The sequence below is a fragment of the Trichoderma evansii genome, assembly GCF_050947405.1.
Source record: "Trichoderma evansii strain SZMC 28006 chromosome Unknown GGI43scaffold_22, whole genome shotgun sequence".
In the NCBI taxonomy this organism is placed as follows: domain Eukaryota; kingdom Fungi; phylum Ascomycota; class Sordariomycetes; order Hypocreales; family Hypocreaceae; genus Trichoderma; species Trichoderma evansii.
In genome coordinates this window covers 244,522-272,113 of record NW_028145184.1, presented here as the reverse complement: position 1 = coordinate 272,113, position 27,592 = coordinate 244,522, and the positions used below count along the sequence as shown (strand labels likewise).

General features: G+C 50.5%; 8 protein-coding genes across 8 annotated transcripts; 1 reads left to right on the top strand and 7 right to left on the bottom strand.

Moving 5' to 3' along the window:
* Positions 1 to 1,655: 1,655 nt before the first annotated feature.
* Positions 1,656 to 4,410, bottom strand: GGI43DRAFT_414124 (ATP-dependent RNA helicase SUV3). Its single transcript, XM_083206998.1, has 2 exons — positions 4,083 to 4,410; positions 1,656 to 4,017 (listed from the first exon to the last, which is right to left on the bottom strand). Exons 1-2 carry the CDS (start codon positions 4,296 to 4,298, stop codon positions 1,942 to 1,944), a joined length of 2,292 nt encoding a protein of 763 aa, XP_083057260.1. The 5' UTR covers positions 4,299 to 4,410; the 3' UTR covers positions 1,656 to 1,941.
* A 282-nt stretch (positions 4,411 to 4,692) lies between these two features.
* Positions 4,693 to 5,461, top strand: GGI43DRAFT_386968 (synaptobrevin-domain-containing protein; the record flags this gene model as incomplete). The annotated part of the gene is made up of 2 exons (XM_083203861.1): positions 4,693 to 4,727; positions 4,795 to 5,461. 2 exons carry the CDS (start codon positions 4,693 to 4,695, stop codon positions 5,459 to 5,461), a joined length of 702 nt encoding a protein of 233 aa, XP_083057259.1.
* Positions 5,462 to 6,388: 927 nt separating this feature from the next.
* GGI43DRAFT_414121 (putative oxidoreductase) lies at positions 6,389 to 8,006 on the bottom strand. Its single transcript, XM_083206997.1, has one exon. The coding sequence runs from the start codon at positions 7,747 to 7,749 to the stop codon at positions 6,466 to 6,468; it is 1,284 nt and encodes a 427-aa protein (XP_083057258.1). The 5' UTR covers positions 7,750 to 8,006; the 3' UTR covers positions 6,389 to 6,465.
* Positions 8,007 to 8,051: 45 nt separating this feature from the next.
* On the bottom strand, positions 8,052 to 10,669 carry GGI43DRAFT_195911 (T6SS phospholipase effector Tle1-like catalytic domain-containing protein). Its single transcript, XM_083200010.1, has 2 exons — positions 10,141 to 10,669; positions 8,052 to 10,050 (listed from the first exon to the last, which is right to left on the bottom strand). Exons 1-2 carry the CDS (start codon positions 10,394 to 10,396, stop codon positions 8,354 to 8,356), a joined length of 1,953 nt encoding a protein of 650 aa, XP_083057257.1. The 5' UTR covers positions 10,397 to 10,669; the 3' UTR covers positions 8,052 to 8,353.
* A 1,357-nt stretch (positions 10,670 to 12,026) lies between these two features.
* Positions 12,027 to 13,722, bottom strand: GGI43DRAFT_195990 (ClpP/crotonase-like domain-containing protein). The gene is made up of 2 exons (XM_083200011.1): positions 13,266 to 13,722; positions 12,027 to 13,139 (listed from the first exon to the last, which is right to left on the bottom strand). The coding sequence occupies exon 2, from the start codon at positions 12,993 to 12,995 to the stop codon at positions 12,168 to 12,170; it is 828 nt and encodes a 275-aa protein (XP_083057256.1). The 5' UTR covers positions 12,996 to 13,139; positions 13,266 to 13,722; the 3' UTR covers positions 12,027 to 12,167.
* Positions 13,723 to 14,065: 343 nt separating this feature from the next.
* GGI43DRAFT_425062 (uncharacterized protein) lies at positions 14,066 to 20,747 on the bottom strand (the record flags this gene model as incomplete). Its single annotated transcript, XM_083208458.1, has 9 exons — positions 14,066 to 14,158; positions 14,238 to 15,608; positions 15,798 to 16,294; positions 16,374 to 16,542; positions 16,780 to 16,860; positions 18,275 to 18,979; positions 19,229 to 20,221; positions 20,325 to 20,552; positions 20,622 to 20,747. 9 exons carry the CDS (start codon positions 20,745 to 20,747, stop codon positions 14,066 to 14,068), a joined length of 4,263 nt encoding a protein of 1,420 aa, XP_083057255.1.
* A 1,185-nt stretch (positions 20,748 to 21,932) lies between these two features.
* Positions 21,933 to 24,104, bottom strand: GGI43DRAFT_195882 (DUF4419 domain-containing protein). The gene has a single exon (XM_083200009.1). The coding sequence runs from the start codon at positions 23,501 to 23,503 to the stop codon at positions 22,112 to 22,114; it is 1,392 nt and encodes a 463-aa protein (XP_083057254.1). The 5' UTR covers positions 23,504 to 24,104; the 3' UTR covers positions 21,933 to 22,111.
* Positions 24,105 to 25,154: 1,050 nt separating this feature from the next.
* GGI43DRAFT_414103 (mannitol dehydrogenase C-terminal domain-containing protein) lies at positions 25,155 to 27,415 on the bottom strand. The gene is made up of 2 exons (XM_083206996.1): positions 26,790 to 27,415; positions 25,155 to 26,726 (listed from the first exon to the last, which is right to left on the bottom strand). The coding sequence occupies exons 1-2, from the start codon at positions 26,836 to 26,838 to the stop codon at positions 25,579 to 25,581; spliced, it is 1,197 nt and encodes a 398-aa protein (XP_083057253.1). The 5' UTR covers positions 26,839 to 27,415; the 3' UTR covers positions 25,155 to 25,578.
* Positions 27,416 to 27,592: the final 177 nt, after the last annotated feature.

The window sequence follows — 27,592 nt, the reverse complement described above, 5'->3', positions numbered from 1 at the left end:
CCTCTCTATCGGCTACTAAAAGGAACATACAGGCGGGCCTTGCTGTTGCCAGGGAGCGGCCAATCGGAAGCATTCACTTTAGGCAGCGGCTGGGGTCGAATTCGTATTCTAGCCTCTCATTTCCCAGCGCTAACTCCCAGCGCTAATACTGAACCAAGGAAGCAGTGCAGCATGAGAATTGCCTAGGTGAGTAGTGAGTATTTGCGGTAATAGGGGAGAGCATGTGCCTCTTTTTCAGAGGGATTGGGTTTTGGTTATTATTTTTGTTGTCTGGCGCGTCATAGTACAGTACCCAAGCCCTGAGTCAGGTAAACTTCAGAGCTATAAGTGGCCAAAAGCCTCCGAACACAAAGATTTATTATGGTGTATTTACACTAAAATTAAATACATGTATTTAAAGTAAATTTATATAATGATAAAAATTAGATATTAATAATAAGCTATTAATTATGTATAGATTATGTAATTATTAGCTTTTTAAATTGTAGCATTTTGTAATTTATGCCAGCAGTACCAAGGTTCCATGTTGACAGCGGGTGTTTGTGGAGCCTAGATTTACCTGCTATTGGAACCATGCATCAAGCTATGCGCATATCATTAATCCAGGTGACATCTACCTCTCATAACTAGATACACATACCGATCCTTATTCAGTTCAAGCGTATTTTCCAAGAAGAGAGGACCCGTAGAGGAAGGTCTGCGGGCTCCAGCTGTCACGTCAGGGCGGATTTGCACGACAGGGTGTAAGATACTGCCACTATACTCAGACAAAGCTTCTCCGTAGCATCTGCATCAACAGAGCACGCAAAGCAAGTAGATAGCGCCACCGCTCATCGGACGCTTCGTTTTTGTGATTAGTATATTTCATCTCGATAATACTAATATGAAAACTCAAAAGCATCTAGTACCAAGGTAGCGACATCTCTTTGCTCCACCACGTCAAATAGCTCGACAACGCATGCATACGGGTGCTGTCAAACGCGATGCCCCCCACCTCACGTCAAAAGTGTGATGTGATTGTGGACAATAAAGAGATGGTTGAAGCGATGAAACGTAGCAAAATGGAAAGAAATGGAGAGGAAAAGGAATTGGGGGTCAATACTCACAAGCAGCCTAAACTGAACATGGCATGATCTTCAATTGATGGACATTGTAAGTAGATAAAGAGGAGTAATAGAAAATAAAGAAACGTACAATTGGGTAAATGATACTATCGTTTCAATCCATTCATCTTTTTGTTTCTCGACGTTTCTCCAATTCATTTTCTATATTGCGCCACATCCACGTATACCACGACTAATCTTCCACAGTTCCAGCTATTCAGCGGAATAGTAATCGTTTTTATACACAAATAGAAATATATAAACAACCAACTCGCATTTTTTAGGCTAATTTTAATTTAGGCCATTTACATTTCCATTTCATCTTCAATTCGACAGTTTATTTTGAAATATGTATGAAAAGGTTGAATAATCATCTCAGGGTAGGTGTCTGCGAAATAATTTGCCCATTATCGCCTTCAAAATGAACAGACTAATGCACAAAGATATAACTCAACATATACTAATAATGCTTTGCGTTTATAAGTCTCATCAGTTTTAGAACATACATCACACGATAATAAAAACAGACCGCACACAAGCGGTGCAGAAATGTCCAGCAAACGTAATTTAGCCCCTTCTAGGGTATATTCATACTAATCATACAATCTTCCTGTTGCCTTCATTCAATGCTGTTTATCGTACAGTGCAACAAAGCCTTCTCGTAGCCATTACATTTACGCTCTAATGTGCTTTTCCTTCTTTTCCAAACCAATATCTTGGTAACATTCCGAATTATTCCTCACTCCATGTCTAATCATCAACCCAAAAAAAAGAAGTCAGGTAGGCTAAAATGGAATAAAATAAAAGGTAGATGGGCAGTAGGGTGGTAGGTATTCCATCATATCGCGGGCACCTCTTGTTTTGTCCTCTCAGGCAATTCATCAATCACCAAGTCATCATCCGGGTGATGCTCCGCACCTTCTACATCTCCTTCGCCAATCGCAGACCTGCTCGCGTTGCGAGACTTGACCTGCTGGCGCTTGCTCTCTCGCTTCCGCTCTAGCTGCTCGTCGCTAAAGTTCAACCACTCCAGCGTCTTCATGAGCTTCTCCTCAACCAATGTCCGCACGTGAAAGGCCAGAGCTTGGCTGCGGAACATGCCAGAGTAGCGATAAGAGAGCCACACGTACTGGTTCAAAGCAACGTGCAGTGATTCCAACTTGGAAAGGTACTGCTGGCCGGATCCTTGGAAATCTTCTGGGTTCTTATCTAGGAATTCCAATGGTATTTCCTCAATGTCGAGAAGATCACCCTTTGAGTTTGTGGCTACGACTTGCGCCAGAGCTCGGAGTACATCCACAGCTCGCTCAGCGCGAAGCGCAACAGGCAAGTAGCAAAAGGTTAGCCTGTCGTGAATCGTAAGCGGGATATCCTGAATGATGTCTGCAATGTCCAAAATGTCGGATCCGAGGCCCATCTTGTATAGCGAGCTGACTGTTGCCGTCTCTTGGATTCTTTTCAGGATAAAGGATAAGGGGGTATCGGGTGGGAAGTATGAAGCAAATCGCTCCACGATACCTGCAGGAGGCTGGATGCAGGCTGCTTGGATGTCCTCCACGTTCCTCTGAAATGCTCGCTGAACACTCCGCAAGTCAGCCCGTTCCATGGTGGTGACAAGACCAACTTTTTCTGATTCATCTGTCGATCCATTTGGATTCTGTGCTGATCTATATCGTCCTGCTCGACCGCCAATCTGCTTGATCTCGGGAAAAGTCAACAGTCGATTCTGACTACCATCAAACTTCGTAACAGACTCCATAATGACACGTCGAATCTCAAGATTCAAGCCCATGCCAATCGCATCGCTAGCAACAACGAAATCATAGTCGTTATTGGGGTCATTGAACAAGGCTGCTTGCTGAGCCCGAACCTCTGGTGGCAGAGATCCGTAGATGATTGCACAACGCCTTCCTGTTTTCTCCTCTATTTTCTTTTTCAAGGCATGGAGATTCACGCGGCTAAATCCAACAATGGCATCTCCCTTCTGCAAGAGGTTGTAGTCGTTATCAAGTGCCTTGTCCATCGTCTTGAGAGGACTCAAACGCTCATACCGATGAACAACACACTTGTCTCCAATACTGGCACATATTTGTTGTATGACCTTTACAGCTCGCTCTTCGCCACAAACGTGAACCTCTTTAGCCTGTACGCCCAGAACGGCGGCGGTCCAGGCATTTCCACGATCAGCATCGGCAATCATTTGGATCTCGTCGATAACCGCGACGTCGAAGCGGGTATTTAGCGGAATCATCTCAACCGTGCAACTGGAAAAGTACTGGTCTGTGTTTTCAGGGATGCGCACTTCTTCACCAGTAATAAGAGCACAGGGGATATTCTTCGCTTTGAAGCGCTGGTAGACTTCAGTGGCGAGCAGCCGGAGAGGCCCTGCGTAGACTCCGCACTTGGAGTTCTCAAGCGCCTTGAGCGCATTGTACGTCTTGCCAGAGTTGGTAGGTCCAACGTGGACATGGATGGTGCGCTGCATCGTCCGCGTCGCAGGAAACCACTCGTAGGGGAATCGAAAGTCTAGCAGACGCTTGTGGCTCTCCTCGATATTCTTGGAGAACCGCTGGCCGAAAATGAAGGACTGAAACGAATAGTGGACTTCTTTGGTTAGGCCCTTGATATCTCCAGAAACAAAAGCATCGCGTAGATTCCAAAATAGAGGATTCTTGTCACGGCGAGTGATTCCCTTTTCTGCCAGGGAGAATGCATGGTCAATGGCATCCATAAAGACCGCCGCATGGCGACTCAGCTCATCTTCACTGAAGGTGACGCCAACCCGTGCTGCCCCTAGCTTATTCAGTACAAGTTGAAAGCGATGAAGGACGGTAGAGCGGAAGATCTTGTGGCGTCCAGTATATTTGCCAAAGTCAAGCCGCAGCCTCGTGTTGGGATCGTGGCCATGGCTAACCTGAGTTTAAGCGTATAATGCATGAGTTTTCTTATTCTTTTTCTTGTGTAAGTAGTGAAACTTACCGAATCAACTCGAGAATGGTGCACAGGCTTTGTAGACAGTTTCGAGAGCGCGGCAGCAAAACTCCCTTTGTTTATTGTCGGTTTTTGCTTCACAGCCTGTGTCTGCGTCTTAGGAGGAGGAACCCGCCAAAGGTGGGATGTGGTTGAGAGATGCCGCCGCAGACATGTTGCTCTAAGTTGGCCTCTCAAAGCGCCGCTCTGGGCCACAGCTCTCATGACAGCGGTGTAGAGACGGCCAATATCATGATATGGCCGTATGATAAAAAGAAAATGATACGACCAGCAATATTTCTTCCCTTTCAACAGTCACGCCTACCCTACATATTCTTGAGGTTTTCATCAACTTTTTCATGGCCATTCACGGAATTTTCTCGGCGGCGGATTAGCGTTTGGCCGCGGACCTGCAGCCAAGACGGCAAACTGTGGATGGAGTTTCGTCATAGTTTCACACTCGTTCACCTGAGCTCGCCGCTTCTAGTCTCCATCTCACCTTAAGTCTTACAATACCCAGGCAACTGAATTTCGTCGATTGCGCGCTGCCACTTTCTTTATCCTCCAAATACCCAACCTTTAAACATCTTTATTCAAGCGACGCACATCCATCGCCACCATGGCGTCCTCTTCGGCTGCAACTCCGCTCCTTTAGTGCGTCCAAGCTCCTTTTCAAGGGATTCCCGGCGTTTTGTCTGCTAACATAGGATCGCCTTCGCAGCTCTTGCATCGCCCACGAGACAACAATCCTATCCGAGTGCACCACCTCTGCCTCCTCACAAACCTCCTCTCTCGCCTCTCTCATCCTGCCAAAGATCGAGCACTCGACTCCCCAGAAATTAACATACACCCACGGCCAGCACCAGATCCACTATGTCTCCGAGGCGCCATCCGATTATCCTGACCACCCGGCTGCCGGCGGCCTGACTTTTCTCGTCATCGCAGATGGATCGCTTGGCCGTCGCGTTCCATTTGGCTACCTACTGGAGATTCGCAAGCGCTTTTTCGAGAAATTCCCCGAGAGCAGCGACTTTGCCGACATGCCCAACTACGGCGCTGGGTCGTTCAACGCCGAAATGAAGAACCTGATGGTGGAGTTTGGCACGACGAGCGGCGGCATGAACGACGCGATTGGCAATGCGAAGCGAGAGATTGACGATGTTAGAGGCATCATGACGAAGAATATCGAAAGCTTGCTCGACAGAGGCGAGAGGATTGACCTGCTTGTCGACAAGACGGACAGGCTGGGCAACAGCGCTCGAGATTTCCGAGTCCGGAGCCGCGGCTTGAAGCGGCAGATGTGGTGGAAGAACGTGAAGCTCATGGCACTGCTCATTTTGGTTGTGGTTCTGATCCTGATGATAATCATCATCTCGATCAAGGGCTGAGCGTGGGACAGAGTGATATTTTCTTCTTCTTTTATGATAGGAACAGCAAGCCTAGATGCTGTACGTGTACTGATAATAGGGATTTGATGATTATGGGAGTCAAGGGAGACATGCGCCTCTCAAGGCATTTTATTGCTTGCGAATAAACGGGACCTAGGGTTGGAAGTACTTGAGCTATAGTTGTAATGCAATGCTATATTCTTTTTCTTTTTTCAGCGCGCGAGCAAAATTACGAGTATCGCCCTTCTATTCTTTACCATTCAGGCTAGCAAATAATACACACTTATCCACTCCATATGGTATCTCGATTGCTTCAGCATTCCCAATTGACATACAACTACCAAAAAAAAAGAAGAAAAATCTAGATAGTCAGATCCAATGCTTACTCGCTCTTCCGCATCACCGCAACTTACCGTAGATAAAATGCCCCTTCCACTCATAACTTGGGCGCATTTCCACCGCTCCTCGCTTCCTGGTAGACGTAACCCTGCGCCACAGGACTGAACATTGCAGCTGACGCTGGAGCTGGCGTCGTAAGTGATGGCTTGCGCAGCCTCTCGGTGAAAAAGACAGGGTGCGTGGTTGATGCGTTGTGAGCTGGCACGGCGTGCTTATTCCATATCGCTTGCAGCTGAGCAACTGTTGGGGCGGGCTGGCTGAGGGGATGCGTCATCGCGGAGTCACTCATTTGCGGTAGAAGAAGTTGATTCTTTATGATGAAAACAATTCGAACGAAGAAGAGAGGCTTTAGAGTGAGTCAATGCGATGAATGAATGGAAACCGATTGGAGATGAAAGAGTTTGGCGATTAGCCGAATGAAGTCGCTATGATGGAATTGCTGCTGCCCAGGGTCTTAGGTAAGCCGAGGTTCATTTTACAGGTGCGAGATCAGCGCTGGTTGGCGGGAGTTGGAGATGATGAGCATCATGAAAACAAGCTTGACTCTATTTTGCCGCTATATTGAATGCAAATCTATGAATTAAGAAATCAAATGCTATTATCTATTATTTCTTCTTGTTACCCTTGCTGCCCCCTTGCTTTTGTTGCTTTTCCTTTTCCTTTTGCTGCTTTTCCCTTTCCTTTCCCTTTTTGATCGCTGCCACCAGGCTCTCCACCTCGGCTGCCTTTTCCTTTTCCTTGTCCTGTTCAGCCTGCTTATCTTCATTGGCCCTCTTCTGCGCCCTCTTCTTGGCTGCGGCCTTCTCAGTCTTTTCAATCAGCGCATCACTCTCTTCCCAGAGCTTCTTGGCGATTTCGTCGTCCTTGACTTCTGACCGAGCAAAGTCTACTTCCATGCACTCCTTGACCAGCCTGCCGCCTCCAATACGTCCAAGCGTCCCATCCATCGCTGCGTAAAGAAAAGACTGCGCTCCTTTGCTTGGCGACTTGAGTAGAAACCAGGGGATAGCGTAGAAGATGAGGTACAGGGCAAGGCCGAAGAGTGAGCCTCGTGTCAGCCACCTCCTCGTTCCCGGTGTTCGACTCAGCCCTGGGTCCACAAAGATGACTCGGGTGTTCATGGGCAGCTCGTCGGGGCGCTTGTAAGAGTCCAGGTGTTTCTGAAAGTACTGTCCGAAAACGTTGAGGGCGAGCTTGCTTCGTGCGTAGGCAGATCCGGGAGTCCAGCCCTTCTCTACATTTTCAAGACCTTCTTTCAGTGATGGAGATCCAATATATGATGAACATGTCGCAATGACCACGCGGACATCTCTGTCAAAGGGCTGCGCTTTGAGAGCCGGGCTGAGGATGCCTAGTAGGTGGAAGTTGGCGAGGAAGTTGACCATCCAGGTCTCCTCGATGCCTTCTTCGGTAACCTTGCGTTCTCCTCCTGGGGGCGTCAGGGTTGATGCGCACAGCACAATCATGTCCAGCCTTCGGGGAGGTGCGTTGTCAACCCATTTCGTAGCAAACTTTCGAATGCTGTACAGGCTAGAAAGGTCGACTTGTTCCGCATAGATCAGGTTGTTGCCCGTCTTATCTCGAATGTCTTGTATAAAGTCGATCAGGAAGGGGTCGGATCCGGGGACCTGCGTGAGCAAGACCAGTTGCGCGCCTCGAGCTGCGAGCTGAAGTGCTACTTCTGCGCCTATGCCGCTCGTGCCGCCCGTCATCATGACGACTCTGCCATGGAGGTTTCGCTCGGCGGGGTTCGTCCTGCCGGAGGTGTAGAGCTTCAGGAGCACGAAGAAGGTCATGGTGGCGACGGTGTAGAAGATGGGCCAGACATTATCGTGGACGACCTGCGGAAAGCCGTGTTCCAGCAGATAGAAAACGGTTGGCACGGGCATCGTGAATGCAGCGGCCTATGCGTTGGCCGCAGTAGCGAATGGGATATGGTGTTTGGTAGAAGCGTAGATTTCGTCAATTCATTGTTTCGAGTTCGTAAGCATCAGCATCTACTGAAACTTGCTGACGAAGCTGAGTGGTCAAGTCGTCGTTGTTTCGTCCGAGTCGAAAACGTGGTGGAAGCGATTCAGGAGCTCCCACGTGACACAGCTCCAGTTTAAGGCACTTTGCTCTCAACCTGCATCATCAAGTGCTTGCACAGATACACTCACAAAAAATATGAACCAATTCCATTGATTTACAAAATATATTTCATCCATTCCGTCGAGGGCCAGCTCGATGAAAAGATGGTATGTGTAAATGGAAGCTAAAATTTAGATGACATGCTAATTACATAGTATAGCTAACTAGGTGGTATAATATACGAACTGCTTAGTACGGACGGAACCTGGCCGCTAGGGGTATGAATATGAATGAACAACATTTCCCATAAATCATCCACAAAAAAGGCAGAAGGGGCAAAAAAGGAATGAGATAAAAAGAATAAACAAGAAAGAAAAAAGAAAGAAAGAAAGAGGGTCAGAGCCAATCCTTTCGATGCTCAGTTTAGTTTTGCTTCTCTCCCTTGGACTTCTTCTTCTTCTTCTTGCTAATGTCCAGCTTTATAGGATCACCATCTCGCACCCAAATCTCACCAATGGGATCGCCTTCTTCTTGCACGCAGATCCATTTTCCAACGCCATATTCATCGGGAGCGAGACGAACGCCTCGACCGCCTCCACCAACAATTAGGTTACCAGGACGATAAGTCTTGTCCAGCTTCATGCGGCGAATGACACTGCCGTGAATGCGAGCGTTGTTGGGAATATCTCGAACTTCTCCACGAGGCAGTGGCCAGTTGATGGGCTTCCAGGTTCCGTCTCCCTGAAGATCCATTCGTCGGAAGGGCATCCACTCCATCATGTTCCAGGCGGTGACAGCCACTGCTGAGAGGCCGCCACCATACACCAGTGAGTCGTGGATTTTGGCAAGATGTGCCTTGTGCATCATGTCGAGGAAGACCTGCTTGAAATCCTTCTCCTCGTCATCATCTGCAAGAGTATCCGGAGTTGGAGGGGCCACAAGCTCTCCTCCGTCTTCGTCCTCTTCATTGAGATGAATCTCAGGTCCTTTCTGCTGTCTCTTGCGGCTGCCCTTAGAGGTGTCGGCGCTTTCGTTGAACAAGTCAAAGCAATCCAGCTCCTGCACCTTTTCTAGGTCGAATTGCAGACCGGCGCGCATAGCCTCGCGGACCATCCATACCAAAGGTACATGGCTTGCGTTCTTGCCGTCTGATTCCATTTGCCATCCGCCACCCACGTCGCCGTGGCCACCGGCAAACCACACTTCATCGATATCTTGATCACCACTGTCTTCGTAATCAATATTGGAGATTTGCTCTGAAACATTGCAGCCAGCTACCGAGACACGGCGATCAGGTCGCGTATTAGACTTTGATCTGGCTCTATATGGCATATATTTGCCGCTTTCCGGATTTGCTGATGGCTTGCTCTCCCCGGGTGTTACGTGCTTGCTCGGCCGTCTGCCCCGGTCGTCATGAGGAGCTTTGTCTGTACCATCTGCTTCTTCGCCTTGTCCGCTGGTGTGTGGGTGACCAAGCATGTGCTCCCAATCTTTCCAGTGAGCGCGGCTATGGTGCCTATTCGATTGCTGGTACATCAAATCCTGTCGGAATTTGGCCCTCCGCTCATCGATACTGACGGCATGCCGAATAACTCTCGCGCTACTACGCGCCGTGTAAGGGAATTTGCTTCGCTGCATCCATGCTGTCTCAAAGCGAGGTACAGAGTTGACCGTGTCGAAAAGACCAAGGAATCGGATCCTGCCAACGGGTCGAGAAAAGGTTTCGCGGAAGCCTTTCATGAAGTGATACATTTCGTGCTTCTTCTTCTCTTCTTCTTTTGCGAGCTTTTCTTCTTTGTCGCCACCGCGGCGACTTTGCCAGTTGGCAAATGCTTTCCAAGCAAATGAAACCAATTCTTCGTTACCATGAGACAAGAGGCCAACATAGTCAAGCATCTCAGCCAGAAAGCGGGCAATGTACGAGCCGCGACTGAAGCCAAACATGTAAATTTCATCTCCAGGGTTGTAGAACCTCATGAGGAAACGGTAGCCTCCAACGACATGCTGATCAAAAGAAGAACCAATTGCTGAATCCTTGGCCTTCTGGTACCATGATCGAATGCGCGCTTTCGTGCCAGTATGTGTAAGCGAACTGGACACGACATAGGTGCCAATACCAGCTGGTTATTAGTGTTAGCCAAGTCCATGAGCTTGTGAGAGCGACTTTGCGCGAGTGTGCACGCGTTGGATGCTACTGTCAAAGCACTTACGCTGGTAGTAGTGATACTGGTCATCTGCAGTTCGCTCAAGCATGCGAAATATCTTGAGAATATTGCTGTCACTCTCATCGCCATGGAACTTGTTGCCCGTGCCGTCAAAACAGAGAATCAGCTTCCTCGGAGCTCTATCCCGCGGCGTGGGACTTGCTGGGCGTTCCATCATGTTTGCCATGAGGTAGTCTAAGCTCGAGCGTCGATTCTTTGGGTGCCCGGCAGAGCTTGGATCTAACATGCTGCCCGCAGCCATTATATGTGGGCTCTATTTAAAATCAAGCTGACAAAATAGGCAATGTGGAGGATGCGGCGGAGCCAGGGGCCTTCGGGTACCTGATCACAAGCAAGTAAAAAAGTGAGAAAGCTAGGCAGAACGAAATTCTCATTGTAAGCACAGGGCGCCCGTTTCTTATTATTAGTACTTTTTGATCATGAGAGTGGCTCATCGCGGCCGATGACTACGGAACGCCGTGCAGCCGTATGTCTTGGAATTTCGCATTAGTTTTCCACTCAGCATCCTGGGCAAAACTGCTGCTAACTACTTGTCTGCAGTTTGTATGCGGGAGGCTGAGAAGCGGTCGGCTGAAAGGCGCTGATCGCTTCCCTGTCGAGATGGTGGAGCTGCAGCACGCCCAAATGCCGGGGTTTAGCGGCCAATTAGAGACCCCTTTATCTAAGTGATTGGCAGAAGGCCGAGATTGGGGGGCAGCCTTTGAGATTCATGGATTCATGACATTACGCGCTGCAAACCAGAAAGAGCGGGGAGAGCTGCAGAAAGATACGCTACTATTATGCATGTCTCAGAGCCTCATACTATCGGCCAGTGAGCGACGATGGTTATATGGATAGCTCGGCCGCTTGATATTATTCGGCCAGTTATATGATGAGAATTCGAGACCACCTTGGGTGCGGCTGAGATGCAGTCTGCGACAAACTACAGGGAGGTGAAAGATTGTCACATCGGCCTGTTGCACGAAGCCATCCAGCACTACTGTACTGCAGATAGTATCTGGACATGCCCTTTTGTCTCCCTGTGCTATGTCTCTCTTTGTGTCTCTCTCTGTCACTTCGCCTCTCCACTTACGACATGGCTTCTGGGACATCGTTTGGCATGAGGTTTGTGAAACAACGTGCTTATTTCCGGAAAGTTTTTATGATTTCTTGCATACTGTTGTACAGTATTAATCCTCCGTCTGTTCTAAATCGAGGACTGATGGTGGTGCTACTCTACTTCTGGTCTTTGAGCGCCCCAAAAATACTTTTCAAGGTCTCCGCAACGGGCCGTGCCTAGAACTGTTTGGGCGTAAGAGCAATTTCACACCTGGCGTCCATTGGCTAATGACAGATTTCGTTGTCCACATATGCTGGATCTCTCAATTTACGCCAATTGCTTGGTCTGGACTTGGGTTGATCGCAAATCCCTTGGATTGCCTGCAGCCGATCGGCCTAGCTGGACCATTTTAGTTGGAAGCTCCGGCAAAATGTCTCGGAGTTTGATCGACTCCTGGGAAGGGAAGCCGAATCCTTGGTAGAAAGTGTGTCTATGGGTATTTGAGAAAGCGTGTGTGGGTGTTGCGACGATCCTCCCAGCTGGCTGGATAGCTATTATTCAAGTTGGAAATCCAAATACAGCTTCTCAGGACATACTCCGCACTCGTACTGGTACTCTTAACTGAGGCGAGAGCAGGATACTTTGTATGCGCAGCACTGTTGCTTTGACCGCTTATATTGACCAAGAACATGTCTGAAAACTGGCTGCATATTCTTAATCAAGGTCAAGGGTTGCTAGCCATGGGCAGCTACGTGCATGAGAGATTATTTGCATGACAAAACTGAGCTTTGCTATACTAACATGCCGGCACTACACGAGTCATATGTACATTCGAAATACGGAGCATAATATCTGCTGTGATCTTCAACCTGCTCATATGTATTGCATCACTAATACGCAAAACCTGAGACATTCCACTATACAATTTCCTGCTTGACGGACAGAGGGGGCACCATGACAATTTCTGCTCATCTCATAGCTTGCTATCCTTCCAGACCGGTTTCCTCTTCTCTACAAAGGCCCGCACGCCTTCCGTCATGTTGTCTCCCCCGTCCATCTGAGGGTAGACTTCTGCTAGGATACGGTTGGTGCTCTCCTTGGGGTTCTCTGCCTCCCAACCACCCATCAGGCCCTCGCGAGCCACGATGACGGAGTCTGGCGAGTTATTGGCTAGCTCGATGGCCCATTGGAGGGCCTCGCCAACCACGTCGCCGCCGCGCACAATCACATGGTTGACGAGTCCCCACCGGAGCATCTCGTCGGCCTTGTAGATTCTGCCAAGCAGGGCCATCTCGGACGCGCGCTGCATGCCGACGGAGCGAATAAGACGCGGCAGCGCCCCCTGAATTGGCACCACGCCGCGGGCAACCTCTGGCAGCGCAAAGCGGGCATCGACAGTGGCAATGACCATGTCGGTGTTGAGGATCATCTCCATGCCACCGCCCAGGCACAGGCCGTTGACAGCAGCGATGATGGGCTTCTTGCCGCGGCGATTGCTGAGCCCGCCGAAGCCGCCCTCGGGCGTCTTCTTGGACTGCTCCTCCGGGTGGGCGTTGCGTTCGTTCCACTCCTTGAGATCCGCGCCGGCGCAAAAGGCCCGGCCCATGCCGGTGATGATGGCGCACCGCAGCGACGGCTCGGCGTCGTACCACTTCCAGAGGCGCTCGAGCTGGAAGTGCATGTCGTTGCGGATGCAGTTGAGCTGCTTGGGGCGGTTGATGGTCACGAGGAGGATGTGCGGCCGAGGCGCGGTGACGATGACATCGTCGACCTTGGGGGGTGAGCTGATGGATTTTGCCATTGTGATGTCTTTCTTTTTTTATGTCCTCTCTTTTTAATAATTCTCTTTTTTTGATTCCAGTTTGCTGTTCAGGTGTCTGGTTTCATTAAAGGGGGTGCGAGTGAGGGTGACGGGGTGAGTGACCTCAGCATATGTTATGCCAGATAACGAAGCGAATAGCAGTGGCCGGCACCAATGAAGAAGCTGCTGGCTCGTCGTCTCCTTTTCTCCCTCTCCTATAGGGATTCTCTATCTCACTCAGCGGATGAAAAACGATGAGATTGCCGCTGCAGAATAGATCATGGCGTCGCCGCGGACGCTCAACTTGGATGTGATTTTCAACACCTTTCAAACTCACCCTCGTCTGACGGTGTGAATGGGTTGGGCTTCAGGGACAGACAGAGACAGACTGACCGTTTAATGCTTTGGCTGCGCGCCTGAATGGACGGGCGAGGTGGGGCCAGACCTCGGCTTTTCGGTCCGTGCTTCTCCTCACTTGGTAGCCGAGCTTTTGCTTACAGCATGCCGGAACTATGTTTTGATGAAGTGCTATACAAGAAAATGGTCTACAAGAAAAAATTTAATAATAATTTGATGTCAGAGGCTGAAAAATTACATTTGGAAACTGATTGTGGTGCCAACACTGTGTTGTAAAGCTTTGGTTATAGCCTAGCAAACTATCTATCTGACGTATAAACTAATACCGTCTATACATCCAGGCCAACATATAACAACTTGACAAGCATCAAATAATCTCAGAAAGCTTAATAGTATTACGTGTTCATTTACAAAACATTTCCTAGACTGTTTTCAAAGTCCCCAGTGTCCTAAATCCCCTCCTAGTTGTACATGTAAAGAGTATTTTTGTTATTTCGACTCCCCTGTTTCTTTGCACTTCGCACATATATATACATACATTTCTTCCTACATGGTTTGATTTCGACATGATTGCCTGTCTCCCTTGTTTCATCAAGAGACGCAGCACCCAGAAATAAATTGAAAGAAGAAGAAAATAAGCAAATTAGTTTAAGTGAATTGCCAGAAAACAACATCTGTGTAGTGGTATCCCATGTCCGACTGATACAGCCCTTTTACGCCGGCAAGCCTCGTTTCTCGCACTCGGTAAAGAAGATGAGCATACGCCAAAGCTTCTTGACCAGATCCTCTGCTTCGTCGTCCAGTGCCTATTATTACACAATCGTTAGTATTCGTATAAGCAAGCAAGATATTAAGAAGAGAAAAGAAATATTTAGCAAAACTTACCCCTTCGAGCTCCTCCACCAAAGCACCAGCCGTGCCATGCTTCCGCAAATGCTCCTCCACAGCCTCCACCAGCATCTCCTCTTGCACACCGAGATACTCCACAATCTTCTTCTCCACAAACGGCCGCAGCTTGTCGCGCACCACTGTGTCGTCCATAAAGTCCCATTTGACTTCCCATGCCCAGAGGCCGTCCTTCTCTGAGGGGATCTCCTGGGCGAGTGCTCGGACAGCCTGCGAGATTTCTTCTTCTGACATGCCTGCGGCTCCGGAGGTGGAGTCCAGCTGGATGGGGATGAGCTGTCGTCTGGTGGACTCGACTTCTTCGTCGTCCAGGAGGCCTTCGACTTCGGCAATTGTGCGTCGCTGAGGTGCTGCTCGTGAGGCTTGAGCTCTCTGGGCTGCCGCTCCAAGAGACAGCTTGAAGGGCTGCGGTGCGGCGGCAGCTGCTGCAGCTTCGCGCTGCTCGATCTCGCGAGCCTGTTGGTCCAGGAAATCGTCTGCCATGCCCCGAGCATGTTCCAGTCGGGCTTGCTCACGGTTTCGCTCCACCTTTTCAGCCTGTCGATCGGCTTCGTCTCTCGTCTCTTCCTCAGCTCGATCCGAATTTCGCTTCCTTGCCCAGCCGGCGCGATCTCGGTAGTAGATGTGCGATTTACGGGTCGCCTCTCGTTCATCGTCCCAAGACTTTTCCCTCTCCAGCTGCTCCTGTTTTCTTCTCTCCAGATTCTCAACGTCGTGCCTTTCTCGTTCCCGTTCTCGCTCCAGGGCAGCCTGTCGTGATCGCTCTCGGTTGACCCATTTCCTCTCTGCTTCCGCATAGACCTTGTCGTCATCGGCCTTTCTTTCAGCCGTATATCTCTTCCAAAGCTCTTCGTCACTGGCGTCGGTATCCTCGTCGTCCCTCCTGATGGACAGGTCTGAATTATTCATTCCTCCATTTACAAAGGCCACTCGGTTGGATCCGTTTTGACCCTTGGGTCCAGAAGGAGCGTTGGGCACCGATACACCTCGAGGTCCCAGTGGTACATTATTCGAGTTTCTTGGTGGTGAAGCCAGTCTTGATCGACCAGCCCCATTTCGTCGTCGTTCCATCTCTTCGAGCTCCTCTTCTCGCTGCAAACGCTCCATGTCCCGTTGGTTGCTGCGCTCACGGAAGGCAGCAATCTCTCCAGCAACAACTTCTCGCATCTCAGGGGGAATATCTGCCAGCTCGTCTTCCTGTGCCAAGGGTATATTAACCACCTCCACGTTCTCCTCAGTCTCCGTATTGCCCATAGCAACATCGCCATTAACATCACTTGTCTCGACAACAGGGGGGTAGAATAACTCTCGGATAACCTGTTTCAGCGCAGTGCGGGCGCTCTCTATTCTCTGCTCAAAGGATGCATCGTCCCCCTTGCTCTCTTTATACGTCTCCAGATAGCTGAGCGATGTGGCATCCACAGCCACTTGCAATTTTGTCTTCTCAACATCTTCAAAAGAGTCGTCGGCTGGCGGTTCACTTGTACTCGGCTGCTTCTTGGTAGGGATTTGGACCTCCTCTTCACTTAGGAGCTTAACCGCAGCTGCCAGAGAATCAAAGTCCTCATACAAGGCGAAGCCGAATTTAGTTCCCTTTCGCTCTTCTGACGTGCTATCCGACGGGTCCCAGCGTCTCAGCTTACCAACGGCCCCAAGGAGCTTTTTGGTGCCCTCGTCACCGCCCAGTCCCTCTGGAATTTGATGTAGGAAGATCGTTCGTAGTTTTTCGTCACTCGTCGGGGGAAGAAGCGTCTGCATGCTCTCTCTCGCTGCCATTCGCCCTTGGTCTGACCCTCGTTCCATACCAAGCCCAGCTCTTCCTCCGGATTGTGCTGGTCGGTCATCGGATCTGCCGCCGCCGGCTGAGGCTCCTGTGCCCAGTCGAATCACGGGCGCGTTGAAGTTGATGTTCGGCATGTTGGTCGGGGCTTGGAAGGGCGGCAGGCCACTTGGACGATTAGCTTGGGGCACGTTGGCTTGCTGGAAGCCCGGCGGAGGGGCCATTCCTGGGGCAGAAGACATGCCTGGTGGAGGTCCTGGGGAGAGAAGACCATGTTAGCATCTAGCTGGCAGTATTCGCGATGCTGGGAGATGGGGGGTAGGAGAGATGCATACCTAACCCAGGAGGAGCGGCCATGCCAGACGCCGCGCCAGGATAGCCATATCCAGGTGGCGCACCATAGGGATTGTGCGGTGCTGGGACTCTATTAGCTGATGCGTAGCGAGCGTAAGACTGGCGTCTATGCTGTGTACCTCCATAGGGATTGTAGGCCATGGTGACGGACTAGGCTCTGCGATTCAGAGCAGCGTCACGCTGGCAGGTTGTAGAGACAAATTGGTCGTGTCTGCGAGTTCGATATTCACGCCGCTGAAGATTGAATGTATCAAAGGCAAAAACAGGGTTTCGGTATGGGCAGCTCGTTGATAAGCAGTCTCCAGCAAAAAGCAGCTTCAAAATGCAGGGTTCTCAGATTGCATTGAAGCGCGATGACTAAGGAGGTGACTTCGACGCAGTGCCAACATGCGAATAGCTTCGCAGTAGAGACTTTGTTTCGACTGACTCGAGATATCGGGCTTTTTCGCAGGGTTTGGGTGCCAAGATCTGGTGTTGGTTTTCCGATCTGCAAGTTCGAATCGCGGCTCCATCGACTTTCGGCAGATAAGTTGAAGTGCAGAGGCGCCCCGCATCAAAGTTTATCCGCCCGCAGCTTTTTGCAACGACCTTTTGCGAGATCGAGACCTTTTGGCCTGGATAGCGAAAGAGACGAATTGCAGGAGCCATTGAAGACAGCAAAGATGTGCGTTTTTCTTGATTTCTCTATGGGGTAATCTTCTCGGTTTTGCTGACTTTTATGACAGGGCTGCGACATCCAGATATGGCAGCATGATGCTGTCCAGAATTGCTGCCCCAGCGCAGGCCCGCGCATTTTCTACAACACTGGCTGTGCGATTCAATGCCTCAAGACCGAGCTTCAACGAGAGAATAAACCCTCTTGTCGGCAATTTCGTTCCTCCTACGCCAGCTCCTAAGCCTGCCGCAGCACCGAAGGCTCAGTCCGAAGCCACCACCAAGACAGCAGAGCCCAGCGCCGAATTCACACCACCACCCCCACCTCCTCCCGCCGCTGAATCAGAATCACCATCATCGTCTGAGCAGTCGTCTGCTGAAAAGTCAAAATCCAAATTCCCCTACAATGCCACCGAGTCCTCCACCAGCTCCTTCAACTTCGACATTGCCGAAATCGTCGCCGCTAGATCCGCCGCCTACGGCCAGTCTCTCAACGTCGGCGACCCTCTCCAGCGCCCCAAGATCCGCACCGATGCCGTGACTGGCCGCACAGTCTTCATCCAGGACCGTTTGTCCCCCACTTCAGCACCTACGCCTGCTGTGGCAATTCGTGTGCTAGAGCGGATGTGCCGAGACCAAAAGGTCCGGAATAAGTACCACTCGCAAAAGTTTCACGAGAGAAAGGGATTGAAGAAGAAGAGATTGAGGAGTCAGCGATGGAGGGCGAGGTTCAAGACGGGATTCAAGGCTGCTGTTAGCAAAGTTTTGGAGTTGAAGAAGCAGGGTTGGTAAAGAAAAAGAGCTTGTAGGGAGTTATCTTGTCGTCCTGATATGTATGATGAAAGATGGATACAGTGTGGAAGCAAAATTCAGGAAAGAGAAAAGGGTGCGTCTGGGAAAAGCCATTGAAGACGAACTATATATACATGTACAATATGATAGATGGAAAATGAAACACGCCTATATGTAAAATATATAAAGCGTTGTTATGAAAAGAAGGAAAGCAATGAAGAGAAAGAAGAAAAAAATTAACTGAAAAGAAGCGTCATTTTCACTGTGAACTCGTAGTTGTTTGGTATTATGCTGTGTAATCATTTATTCCCATTCCCATAAGTTCTATTCATCAATTGTAAATACATAATGCCCAAACGCTCAAAGCAAAAGTCTAAATATAAGCTATCAAGTCACACAAACAATACTACCGTAATATTTAATTCTTCATCCTTACGCCATTGTACTCCGGAATATCAGTCCACTCCTCCCTCGTTGGACTAGGCTGTAAGCTCTGTCCAACCTTTGGCCTCGATCGGAAAACTGCTTCCACATCCGCCTCTTCGGCCAGCTGCTCTAATAAAAGCGTTGCTTCGTTGAGATCTTCTTCTACCGTGGGGAAATAGCCACCTTCCCTTCGCTGTGGCATCTTGGATCTCCTGAGAGACCTGCGCCGCTCCAACTGGGCCTTTTGCTGCGCCTGCTCGAATCCAGCCATGCTTCGACGAGTCCGACTGGCAAGATCCTCCGAATAGTCTGGCTCTGAAGCTTTGGTATCAGATTGTTTGGTGACGGGAGATATTGGAGTGGGAGGGTCAAGCTCCTCATCTTCAAACAACAGAGACTTCTTACGGCTCATCGACAGTCGAGTGCGCTCAGCCAAGGAAAGCGTATGTCGTGGTTTCGTGCGCTTCACAGGCAATTGGGTCTTGCCTTTCATAGGATCAAGAACATCGTCTTCAAGGCCCTTTGTAGACGGCAGTCGTGGGGGGCTATGAGGAGAAGCCTTTTGTCCTGGCATGGGCTTCGTCCTCTCGGGGGGAGACCGACGGTTCGTCGGGGTACCATATCCCGAAGACTTCTTCGTAGGGGAAGGAGGAGTGGCAAGCGGCGAGTCGTCAATCTGAGTCAGGTCATAGGTGCTTCGCCCTGGGAAATTCTTCTGGCTCGGCCATTTTTTCAAGGTTGGCGTCTCTGGTCCAGAAAGTTGCGACAGACTCGGTCGAGATATCACGGGTCTAACAGTACGGCTCGGCACAGTAAATTTATCCTGGATAGAAGAGAAGGATGTAGCAGAACCATCGGTGCGGAACGCACTTTCAGCGTCCTCCAAATCACTAATTTCGTCATCATCGCCGCCCTCAAAGGATGAGGTGGACATAAGACGGCGGTCGCGGCGATCTTGCTTTACAGGCGTTCGCTTCCTTGTAAGACTGGTAATGTTGACCTCTTTGGTTGATATCTTTCCCAGCTCATATTTCAGATCTGAGACTAGCGCAGCATAATCATCGGTCATCTGGGGTGCATGTTGGAACAGTGTAGCTCTCGTTGGCTTGACTCTTCTCACGGTGTGCAAATCTAAATGCGCTGAGAAACCGAGGTCAATGCCTTTTGTTTTGGCAGACGAGGTTCTGGGCTTGGACGGTACGGGTGCCGCTTCACCAAATGTATTCCTGCGGAAGGCATCCCACTTATGGAGCCTCTCCTTCTGTAGCTTGACCCGGCTATCGAGTTGCTCGAGGAGACCAACATCGTCGGTGTCGAGGTCGTTCAGCCGGCCCTTCTGGGCTCTTCTCCAGACGCGGTCGAAACTCGTGGCAAGAAGGCCGCCGTGTTTTGGATCTCCACACAAAAGAGCTTCCATCCAGGCCTCGCTACCTGCCCAGTTATGGTGTACAGCTCTGCGCATCTCGGCTCTGGCATTGTCAGACACTGTCTGGCCGCCGCCGTCCATCTCCTTGATTTCGAGGGCTTCTCGTCTACGAATGATTTCATCTTCCTTGTCGTCTAGGACATGGGCAAGATCTTTGAATCGGCCTTTGGCTGCTTCTTTGCGTCGCAAGACTTGGCGAATCGACGCCTTGTGGGCCATGGAAAGCGCAATCAAATGAGACTTTTCACTCTTGTAGCCTTTGTTCTCAAAGGCGAGCTCAACCGCAGGTGATGAATAGCCGCGGCTTGTGGCAAGGCTGTCTGAAACAACTTTTTTCAGGACAGCGGTGGAAAAAAAGGCCAAGACCTCCTCCAGCCTCTCGCCTTTGCACTCATCCAGCATCGTCTTGCGGATGATGGTGTCCCGCCCGAGGTCACCATTTTTCTTGGCTTGCTCGAGGGCTCTGACAAGCGCGGCACGGAGGTTGACAGACTGGAGCTGATCACCAGGTGGATAGTATGGTTTCAGCTTCTGTTGGACGGGAAATGGACATATTAGCACTCAACAATTCACCATGTCACAAATTATGGAAAGGGTCGATTAGCAGTCAGGAGGATATGAGAGAAATACGCACATTCGCTGCCTCGTCTGGATCCCAGATGACAAACAGCTGATACAAAGCCCATTCTACGCACTGTACTCGCCTCTTCTGGTCCTGCAAAGTGGTTCCCGAGGTTGCGAATGTCTCGGCTGAAATGTCGGGCCAGTCGGGGAGCTGATCGAGGTTGAGCAGCTTGATGTTGGTCAGGAACAGCGACAGAGACGCCGGACCTGCAGCCGCTATGCCTCCACCTGCATTCGGCTCTGCAGGGGCATTGCCGGCGCCGGTGGACGGGATCTCAGTTGATTCGGGCTTCGCAAGGCCGCGCACAGGTCTCGCAAAGGCGGCGGCGGCAACGGCTGCTGCGGCGGCTGCTCGAAGGGGTCTGGTTGTGGATGAAGGCACGCGAGAGGCACGCGTCCGAGTAAGGAGCTGCTGCTGGACTACAGTCGCCATATCGGCGCCCTCTTGCGGCCGCTGAGGTGGCTGGCGGCGCAGTTGGGATGATATGATGCAGGTGATGCGATGTTTTGCGTCTTCTCTCGCTTGCTGCTTGCTTGCGTGCGTGCTTGCTTGCTTGCTTGCTTACTGCTTGGCCCCGACTTGAGACTGACTGTATGAGAAGGACAATGAGAGAAAAGCTGGCAGCGCTGGATGTATCGAAAGCGTCGAGAGAGCGCCCTTTGATGAGAAAAAAGCGACAGATCCGGGGAAATGCGCAATCGGCCGCTACAGCATCGTCGGGCTCGCAATTGGGATTGCAAGTACGTCTATTGCCAGTTCAGATGCAGATGCAGATGCAGCGGGACTGGCTGTGAGTGGCTGCGGATAAGAAGGTTGAGGTTGGAGCTGGAGAGGTTGGTGGAGAGCTTTGTCTGGAATGCCGTCAATTGATTCACTCAGGAACAGCAGGGGTAGTGGGCTTGCCAGCGGACAGGCCAGCGGGCTCGCAGTGGGCGCTAGTGGGCTGGCAGTGGGCTGGCAGTGGGTGCGCCCCGCCAACCAGCGCATCACAGGTGTCGGTGAGCGCTGCAGCAGCCCACTGGCACTGGGGGGCCACAGCGCCCCGGCTGCGGGACAAGGCGCATTTATACTGAGCTGTCCCGCATTTTAGGCGTCTGCTGGCCAGTGTGTTTATGAACACTTCACCTTACATATCGTCGCCAGTACAGCCTGTTTATGGATGCATCGTGGCCAATGGGAGGCGGCCAATGGCTGTGTATTCGCAGCTTATACGGGAGTTGTGGAGGAGAAGGTTGCATGAGAGCATGAGAGCATGACTATGAATGATTACATGTGCGTATGAATATGAGCATGATTTATGAGCATTGACGAGTGAGATGAGTGGATTGAGCCCAACACAACACACAACAGGACATAATCTGCCGGTTCAGGCTCTGATTTCAATCATTATTAATGAACGGCCTCGGAGTAATTGTCGAGTGTGCATACATTTCATTTGCTAGCACTAGCAGCATGAGGCAGGTAACATTCAATGGTTCGGTTGGATCTTGGACGCAGCAATTGTTTCAAAGCGCTCATCATCACCGGTACAAAGTACAAAGTAACCAATGCTTACTGTAGGTAGTACATCGATCGATGCATTCTGTAGATGGCACCATTCCTACTAGAGCAGGCAGGCAATACTTCACAATGGGGATCAATTATTCTCCCGCGCCGTATCAAAAATAGCACAAAGCTTTCCTTTTTTGAACCTCATAAGTCATAAGATCAACTCCATACATACATCATCATCATCGTCAGTTGTAAACTACAACAACAAAGTATCACCACCATCGTCATCATCACGATCATCATCATCACCACCACGATGTTCCGCTGCCATCGCCTCCAATACCAACAAGAATAGGAGCGTCGCCGTCACCGTCTGTAGTATTGCTATGCGTCTCGCACATTCCCAGTCCCGCGCCCATCTTCAGCAGCTCATCCCCGCTGCCATATCCCGGCCCGACCTTGACCGTCTCGTTCACAGGCCCGTACAAGAACCACGCACTCATCGGTTGCGCCGTCACTTTCCAGTTCTCATGCCCCGGTCCGCCACTTGAGGTCACCGCCAGTCTCTTGACCCCAACGTTGCCAGCCAACAGATACGCCGTGGAGTTGGCCCCTGGATTTGGGAAGTCAATCATCTTAAGCGGCGCCTTTGCGTAGCCGACGGGCACGTCCTTGAGCGTCTCTGGGAAATACGGGATACCGTCGAGCACCAGGTCGTCGTCCGAGGGTTTGAACTCCTTTTCGACGTCGAGCGGGATGCGAAGCGAGCCCTCGACTGTCCAGTGCAGGAAGCCGGTGATCCACCCTGAGATGCGGTAGTCAGGGGGCCCACCGCAGGAGAACAGCCGCTGGGACCGCACGATGTTTTTCCAGAAGTCTTTAGTTTCTTCGCTGCCGGGGTTGTCCCATGTATCAACGAAGCGCTTGAGAATGGGACGCAGACGCTCGGCATAGTCAGCCGGCTCCTCCCCCCACTCCTTCAGCCTGTCTAGCTTGTTCAGCAGCTTCACCCAATCGTCTCTCGTGCCCAGCAAAGTCACCTCAGGAAGGCCACAGGTGATGCCCCCACTGAACTCAAAGTAATGCTGCATCAAGCCCATCATCAAGACAGTGGATGTGAGGCCGTCAGTCTCAGTTGTCGTGGTGAAGCTGGGCGTGATCCAGTCCAGCAGCCAATCGGTCTTGACCCTCTTCTGGATCTCGCCCCCAAACGCCGCGATCACGTCATGCCACGAGAGACGCCACACTTGGATCTCTTCTTTGCCGTCAAAATCGACAAAGAGGTGCCTGACGTCTTCTGCGTGCGCAGTCATGTAGAAATTGAGTTGTACTAGAATCTCGAACCATACCTCGTCAGGCCGGAGGACAAGGCTCTGGTGCTGGCCCCATGCTTCGATTGCCCCTCTCACGAGACTGTCCGATGATGGGAATACGGTGCCGTTAGGAAACACGTCCTTGTCAGTAGTGCCAATATCGGCAAAGGAGGACATGAGAAGCTTTGGCGAGTATGGCAAGCGCGTAGAGAATTCTTCGGGGCAGCTTTGCCGGAGGAGGTCCGACGCAGACGTCACGGCGCCGGTGGTCGAAAGCGGAAGTGGGTCAACTTTCGGATCAATGGGGACTGTGATGGCAACTGCGGCGAGAGGGCCACGGCCGCAAAGGCCGGAGAAAAGCAATATTCCTATCTGAAGCAACATGGTGCTTTACTCCGTGGATGAGAGCCGATAGCGTGTCTTGGTGCAAGCGTGAGTTATGCAAGCAAGCTCTTGCCAGAGTCAAAGGGGGAAGCGGCTGCAGATGACGATGCTGTTGCTGCTGCTAATGCATGCAGGGCAATCTAAATTGACAACTTACAAGCACTACTTTTATGCAACTCATCACGCGCAGTAAAAGGGGGCTTACTCGAGCAGCCGCGAGAACTTCAGCTGGTAGATTGGTGGTCAACATTCCTCAGCCCCTCGGCATCAAATCACGAGGCTACGATATGGGGTAAAGTTGAATGAGATGCTGTGCCTAATGTGAAACAGTCTCCCTTTGTACACGTTCCTGTAGATTCTTCGTCATGCTTAAGACCTAGAGACAGACGTTGGAAACAAAAGGCCATTACCCATTATAGCAATACACGTGGTCACGAACAGTGCAGCACATGATGAGCTGTTCCATCCTGCAAATCCATTCAGGCACGGCTGTAGACATCCATAGGCATAACCCCTGCATTATGGAAAGCTAACTGCTAATCTAGATTCAACTCCAAGAGTCTAGTTGCTGCGAGTAGTAGTACAATGACTAGTCTGTAATACACGAGAAAACCAGAAACCCGCCCTTGCATAGTCCTTCTGCCAACACTTTACGTCTTCCGTCGCATGCAAGCCATCCCCCAGCTCAAGCCACAGCATGCCACGTAGAGGCCTCGGCCTCCGTTTAGGTTAGCACATATTACACAAGATGTATTCGACTAGAAGATTTCCGCACACCGCCGCGGAAAGATATAGTTTTTTGGTAGGATGCGAGACCCGAGATAAGGTATGTGCTTTTGTCTACTCTATTTTTACTATGTGCCTGTGTATCCATCCAATCAGGCCTAGAATCATTTAACAAAAAGGCTATTATCAATTCCGGAGGATTAGATCCCGCTATTACGGGCAAAAAGGGGAAGTGCCTTTTGACTGGCATGCTGCTCTGCGTGTGGCTTCTATTAGTCACTCGTTGCCACCATGTCTCACCTCGCATCGTATCATTTCGCTTTGTCGGAGCGGCTCGGGTAGTAATAACGATCTTTGCATGTAGGTACCGCTAGGTAGCTGTCCTCGCATTGACTCGAGCAAATAGCCTTCTCAGCCTTGTCTTAGTCTCTAACTCCCCTCCTTTCTTCAGAGTCATAAATCGTAACACCATGTTAAATGGGAAGCAAAAGCTAAGAGTGCTCGATATATGGCCAGATAGTTTAGATCCTGGTAATAAATAGTGCCTAGTCTAAAACTCCAGGGCCCACGCATCGTCCCCTTCCTAATTAGGCAATCCCAGGTATAAGCCAAGGAGGGGTCGCCGGAAGCACACGATGGTGATTGCATGACAGGTGTGGCATGGCATGCTTTAGCGCAAGATGTGTTGTGGCCCCAACCACCAACCTTGGCGTTTTTCGGAAGAGGCTTAGGAGAAAAGGATGTCAGTTGAAAATCCCCGAGATAAAAGGAGGCCGAACCGTTTTAGACGGGGGGATGGTGGTGTGTTTCCGTGTCTGGTAAGTACTGAGATCATTGTGACCTCATTTTCTGCTGTTTGGCGGTTTGGGGATGGACTACAAAGGTTATTTTTAGCAAAAGGATTGTTTGATGGAAAGAAGGCTTATTTTTTGTTTTTAATAAAGTTTGTTTTTTATTGATATGGTATCCTGATTCGTGATGCTATCAATCAATCTATCGACTGGATGAAGAAAGTAATAAAATAAGAAACTTGCTAGTAATACCCAATTCCTTCAAAAGGAGTGCTTTTGCACAAATACAAAAAAGAAGAAGAAAAAAGAAAAATAGATATAATATCTATGATATCCCAATAATCCTAGCGCCTTGCCATTTCATTCATTGCATTTGATAAAACAAGCTGGAGAAGCGAATAAAAAATAAAAATGCAGAAAAGGTGGCGGGCTTTTCATTCAACAGGGTTGTGTGAGTGATGCCGTATTAGAAATGAAGAGACAAAAAGGAAACGATTGCGACCCATCAAATCATATCCTAGGCCGGAGTTCCTCAGCTGATGCTTGATGATTTGTGAGTCAATCCTCTCGGCTGTCGTCCTGGACACGCTTGACGACCTCGACCAAGCGGGGGTAGATTTTCTCTGTTGCCTGGATGCCGCAGACCTTGGCGACAACGTCCTCGGGAGTGTTCTCAGACATAATTGCAGAGAGTTCCTTGGACTCGTCGTCGCCCTCGACGTCCTGGAAACGGAAAGTCATCTCGATAGCATCGAGGAGATAGTCAATGGGCATGTTGTTCTCAGCAGCTTCGGCAGCAGGGCCAACGAAGCGCTCCTTGCGAGACAGCTTTCGCAGGGGAGCACGGCCAACTCGCTCGACGGCATCTTCCAAATGAGGGTTGCCAATACGCTTGATGATCTTGTTCATGTATGCGATCTGGGCCTCCTCGTCGATGTTGTGCTTGGAAACGAGCAGGTTCTTGGTCTCGGTCAGGGCGCCGCGCACCTCGGCCATGATTTGCTTGTCCTGCAGGGCGTCGAAGACGGTGCGCTTTCTGCGGTTGTAGCCGTGGTAGGCAGCGGTGGCGTGGCCAGTGTTGACGGTGTAGAGCTTGCGCTCGATAAAGGGGGCAAGGTTGTCGACCCAGTTGATGCCCTCGATAGATGGGATGCCGACGTCCTCGAAGGGAGTCTTGTCGACAACCCACTCAAAGAACTTCTCGAGAGTGACATCGAGGCCAGCATTGGGGTCCTGAGCAGGAACAATGCGGTCAATAGCAGAGTTGGCATAGCGAGCACGGAGGTGATGTGTGTCAAGACGGGCTGGGTCGGTGTTTCTGGCGTCCTTGATGTGGCTGGCGAGTGTATCAGTGGCTCCAATGGCGTTCTCGCAAGCAATGACATGCAGGGGAGTCTGCTCGCCAGCATCTGCGCGACGATCGATGCCCTTTGCGATAACTGGGGCGATGAACTTGAGGATGTTGGGGCCGACGGAGCAGGTGACAACATCGGCGGTGCGGATCTCCTCGATCAGCTCCTCCTCGTGGGTCCGGGAGTTGATGGCGCGGTAGTTTGTGATTGTGCTTTCTGAGGTGCCCTCTGAGCCGACCTCGATGACTCTGTAGGAGGGAGTGGCGTTGATTGTGTCGATGAGGTCGCCGTTGACATCGGCGAAGACGACTTCATAGCCAGAGTTGTGGAGGAAGCAAGCAACAAAGCCGCGGCCTAGTAAAGTTGTTAGAATTAGAAAAAGATTTAAGAATGGTATTGTTTGTTAGTTTGACATACCGATGTTGCCAGCACCAAAGTGAACTGCCTTCTTGCCCATCTTAGCCATGGTTGCGGTTTATAAGGCAAGTGTATAGATATGGGTAGGTATAGGTTTAGAGTGTGATAGGATCAGCCGGATATGCAAATGAGCTAGGAATAGATGCAAAAGCAACAAGAGCTGGACTGATGGATGATTGTAGAATATATATGTTTATAAGTCAAGGTGGTATTAAACGGTGACCGTTTTAAATTGCTCGGATGGTGAGGATGATGAGATGAGACTAAGATCCAAGAGGGAAGAGCGGGAATCGCTCCAGCTTTATATAATCGACCAGCTCTCTGGGCAAGCAGCCAAAACTCTACTACGACTAATACCACCAGTAACAAAGTACACGATAATGCGAGAGAAATGGGCACGCAAGACAGTAAGAACCGGGGGTGGAGTCAGGGCGTGCCGATGACGATGGCGGGCCCGGCACCAAGCAGCAAGGAACTTTGAAGCTGATCGTCCACCATCGTCAGAGGCCGCGACAGGGGGGGCAAAGCACTGATAGGATACTGGAGGTGTGTCTCTCTGCGTACAGGTACCGGCGGGTCCTACAGGGAGAGAAACCCACTATTCGCTCGCTGCTACATCAGCCATAGGATAGATTATGTACTGGAAACGAATGTAACGGAAGCTGATTTTTGTTGAGACGGTACGAGAACATGCCTCAGTGGATTGCAAGACATCATGGCCCGTAGTGGCCAATCAGCGGGTGCTCTGACGCCTGGCGCAGCTGTCGTGGCGCAGGATCAGGCGGGTCTGCGCTGGAAAGTTG

Excerpts from the sequence above, each read along its gene's own strand:
- GGI43DRAFT_195990 (XM_083200011.1), bottom strand. The coding sequence starts at position 12,995 with ATGGCAAAATCCATCAGCTCACCCCCCAAGGTCGACGATGTCATCGTC.
- GGI43DRAFT_195882 (XM_083200009.1), bottom strand. The coding sequence starts at position 23,503 with ATGTTGCTTCAGATAGGAATATTGCTTTTCTCCGGCCTTTGCGGCCGT.
- GGI43DRAFT_414124 (XM_083206998.1), bottom strand. The coding sequence starts at position 4,298 with ATGAGAGCTGTGGCCCAGAGCGGCGCTTTGAGAGGCCAACTTAGAGCA. Across the intron at positions 4,018-4,082 it reads ACCATTCTCGAGTTGATTCG|GTTAGCCATGGCCACGATCC; the intron begins GTAAGTTTCACT and ends GCTTAAACTCAG.
- GGI43DRAFT_414121 (XM_083206997.1), bottom strand. The coding sequence starts at position 7,749 with ATGCCCGTGCCAACCGTTTTCTATCTGCTGGAACACGGCTTTCCGCAG.
- GGI43DRAFT_414103 (XM_083206996.1), bottom strand. The coding sequence starts at position 26,838 with ATGGCTAAGATGGGCAAGAAGGCAGTTCACTTTGGTGCTGGCAACATC. Across the intron at positions 26,727-26,789 it reads CTTTGGTGCTGGCAACATCG|GCCGCGGCTTTGTTGCTTGC; the intron begins GTATGTCAAACT and ends CAACTTTACTAG.
- GGI43DRAFT_195911 (XM_083200010.1), bottom strand. The coding sequence starts at position 10,396 with ATGGCTGCGGGCAGCATGTTAGATCCAAGCTCTGCCGGGCACCCAAAG. Across the intron at positions 10,051-10,140 it reads CCAGTATCACTACTACCAGC|CTGGTATTGGCACCTATGTC; the intron begins GTAAGTGCTTTG and ends ACTAATAACCAG.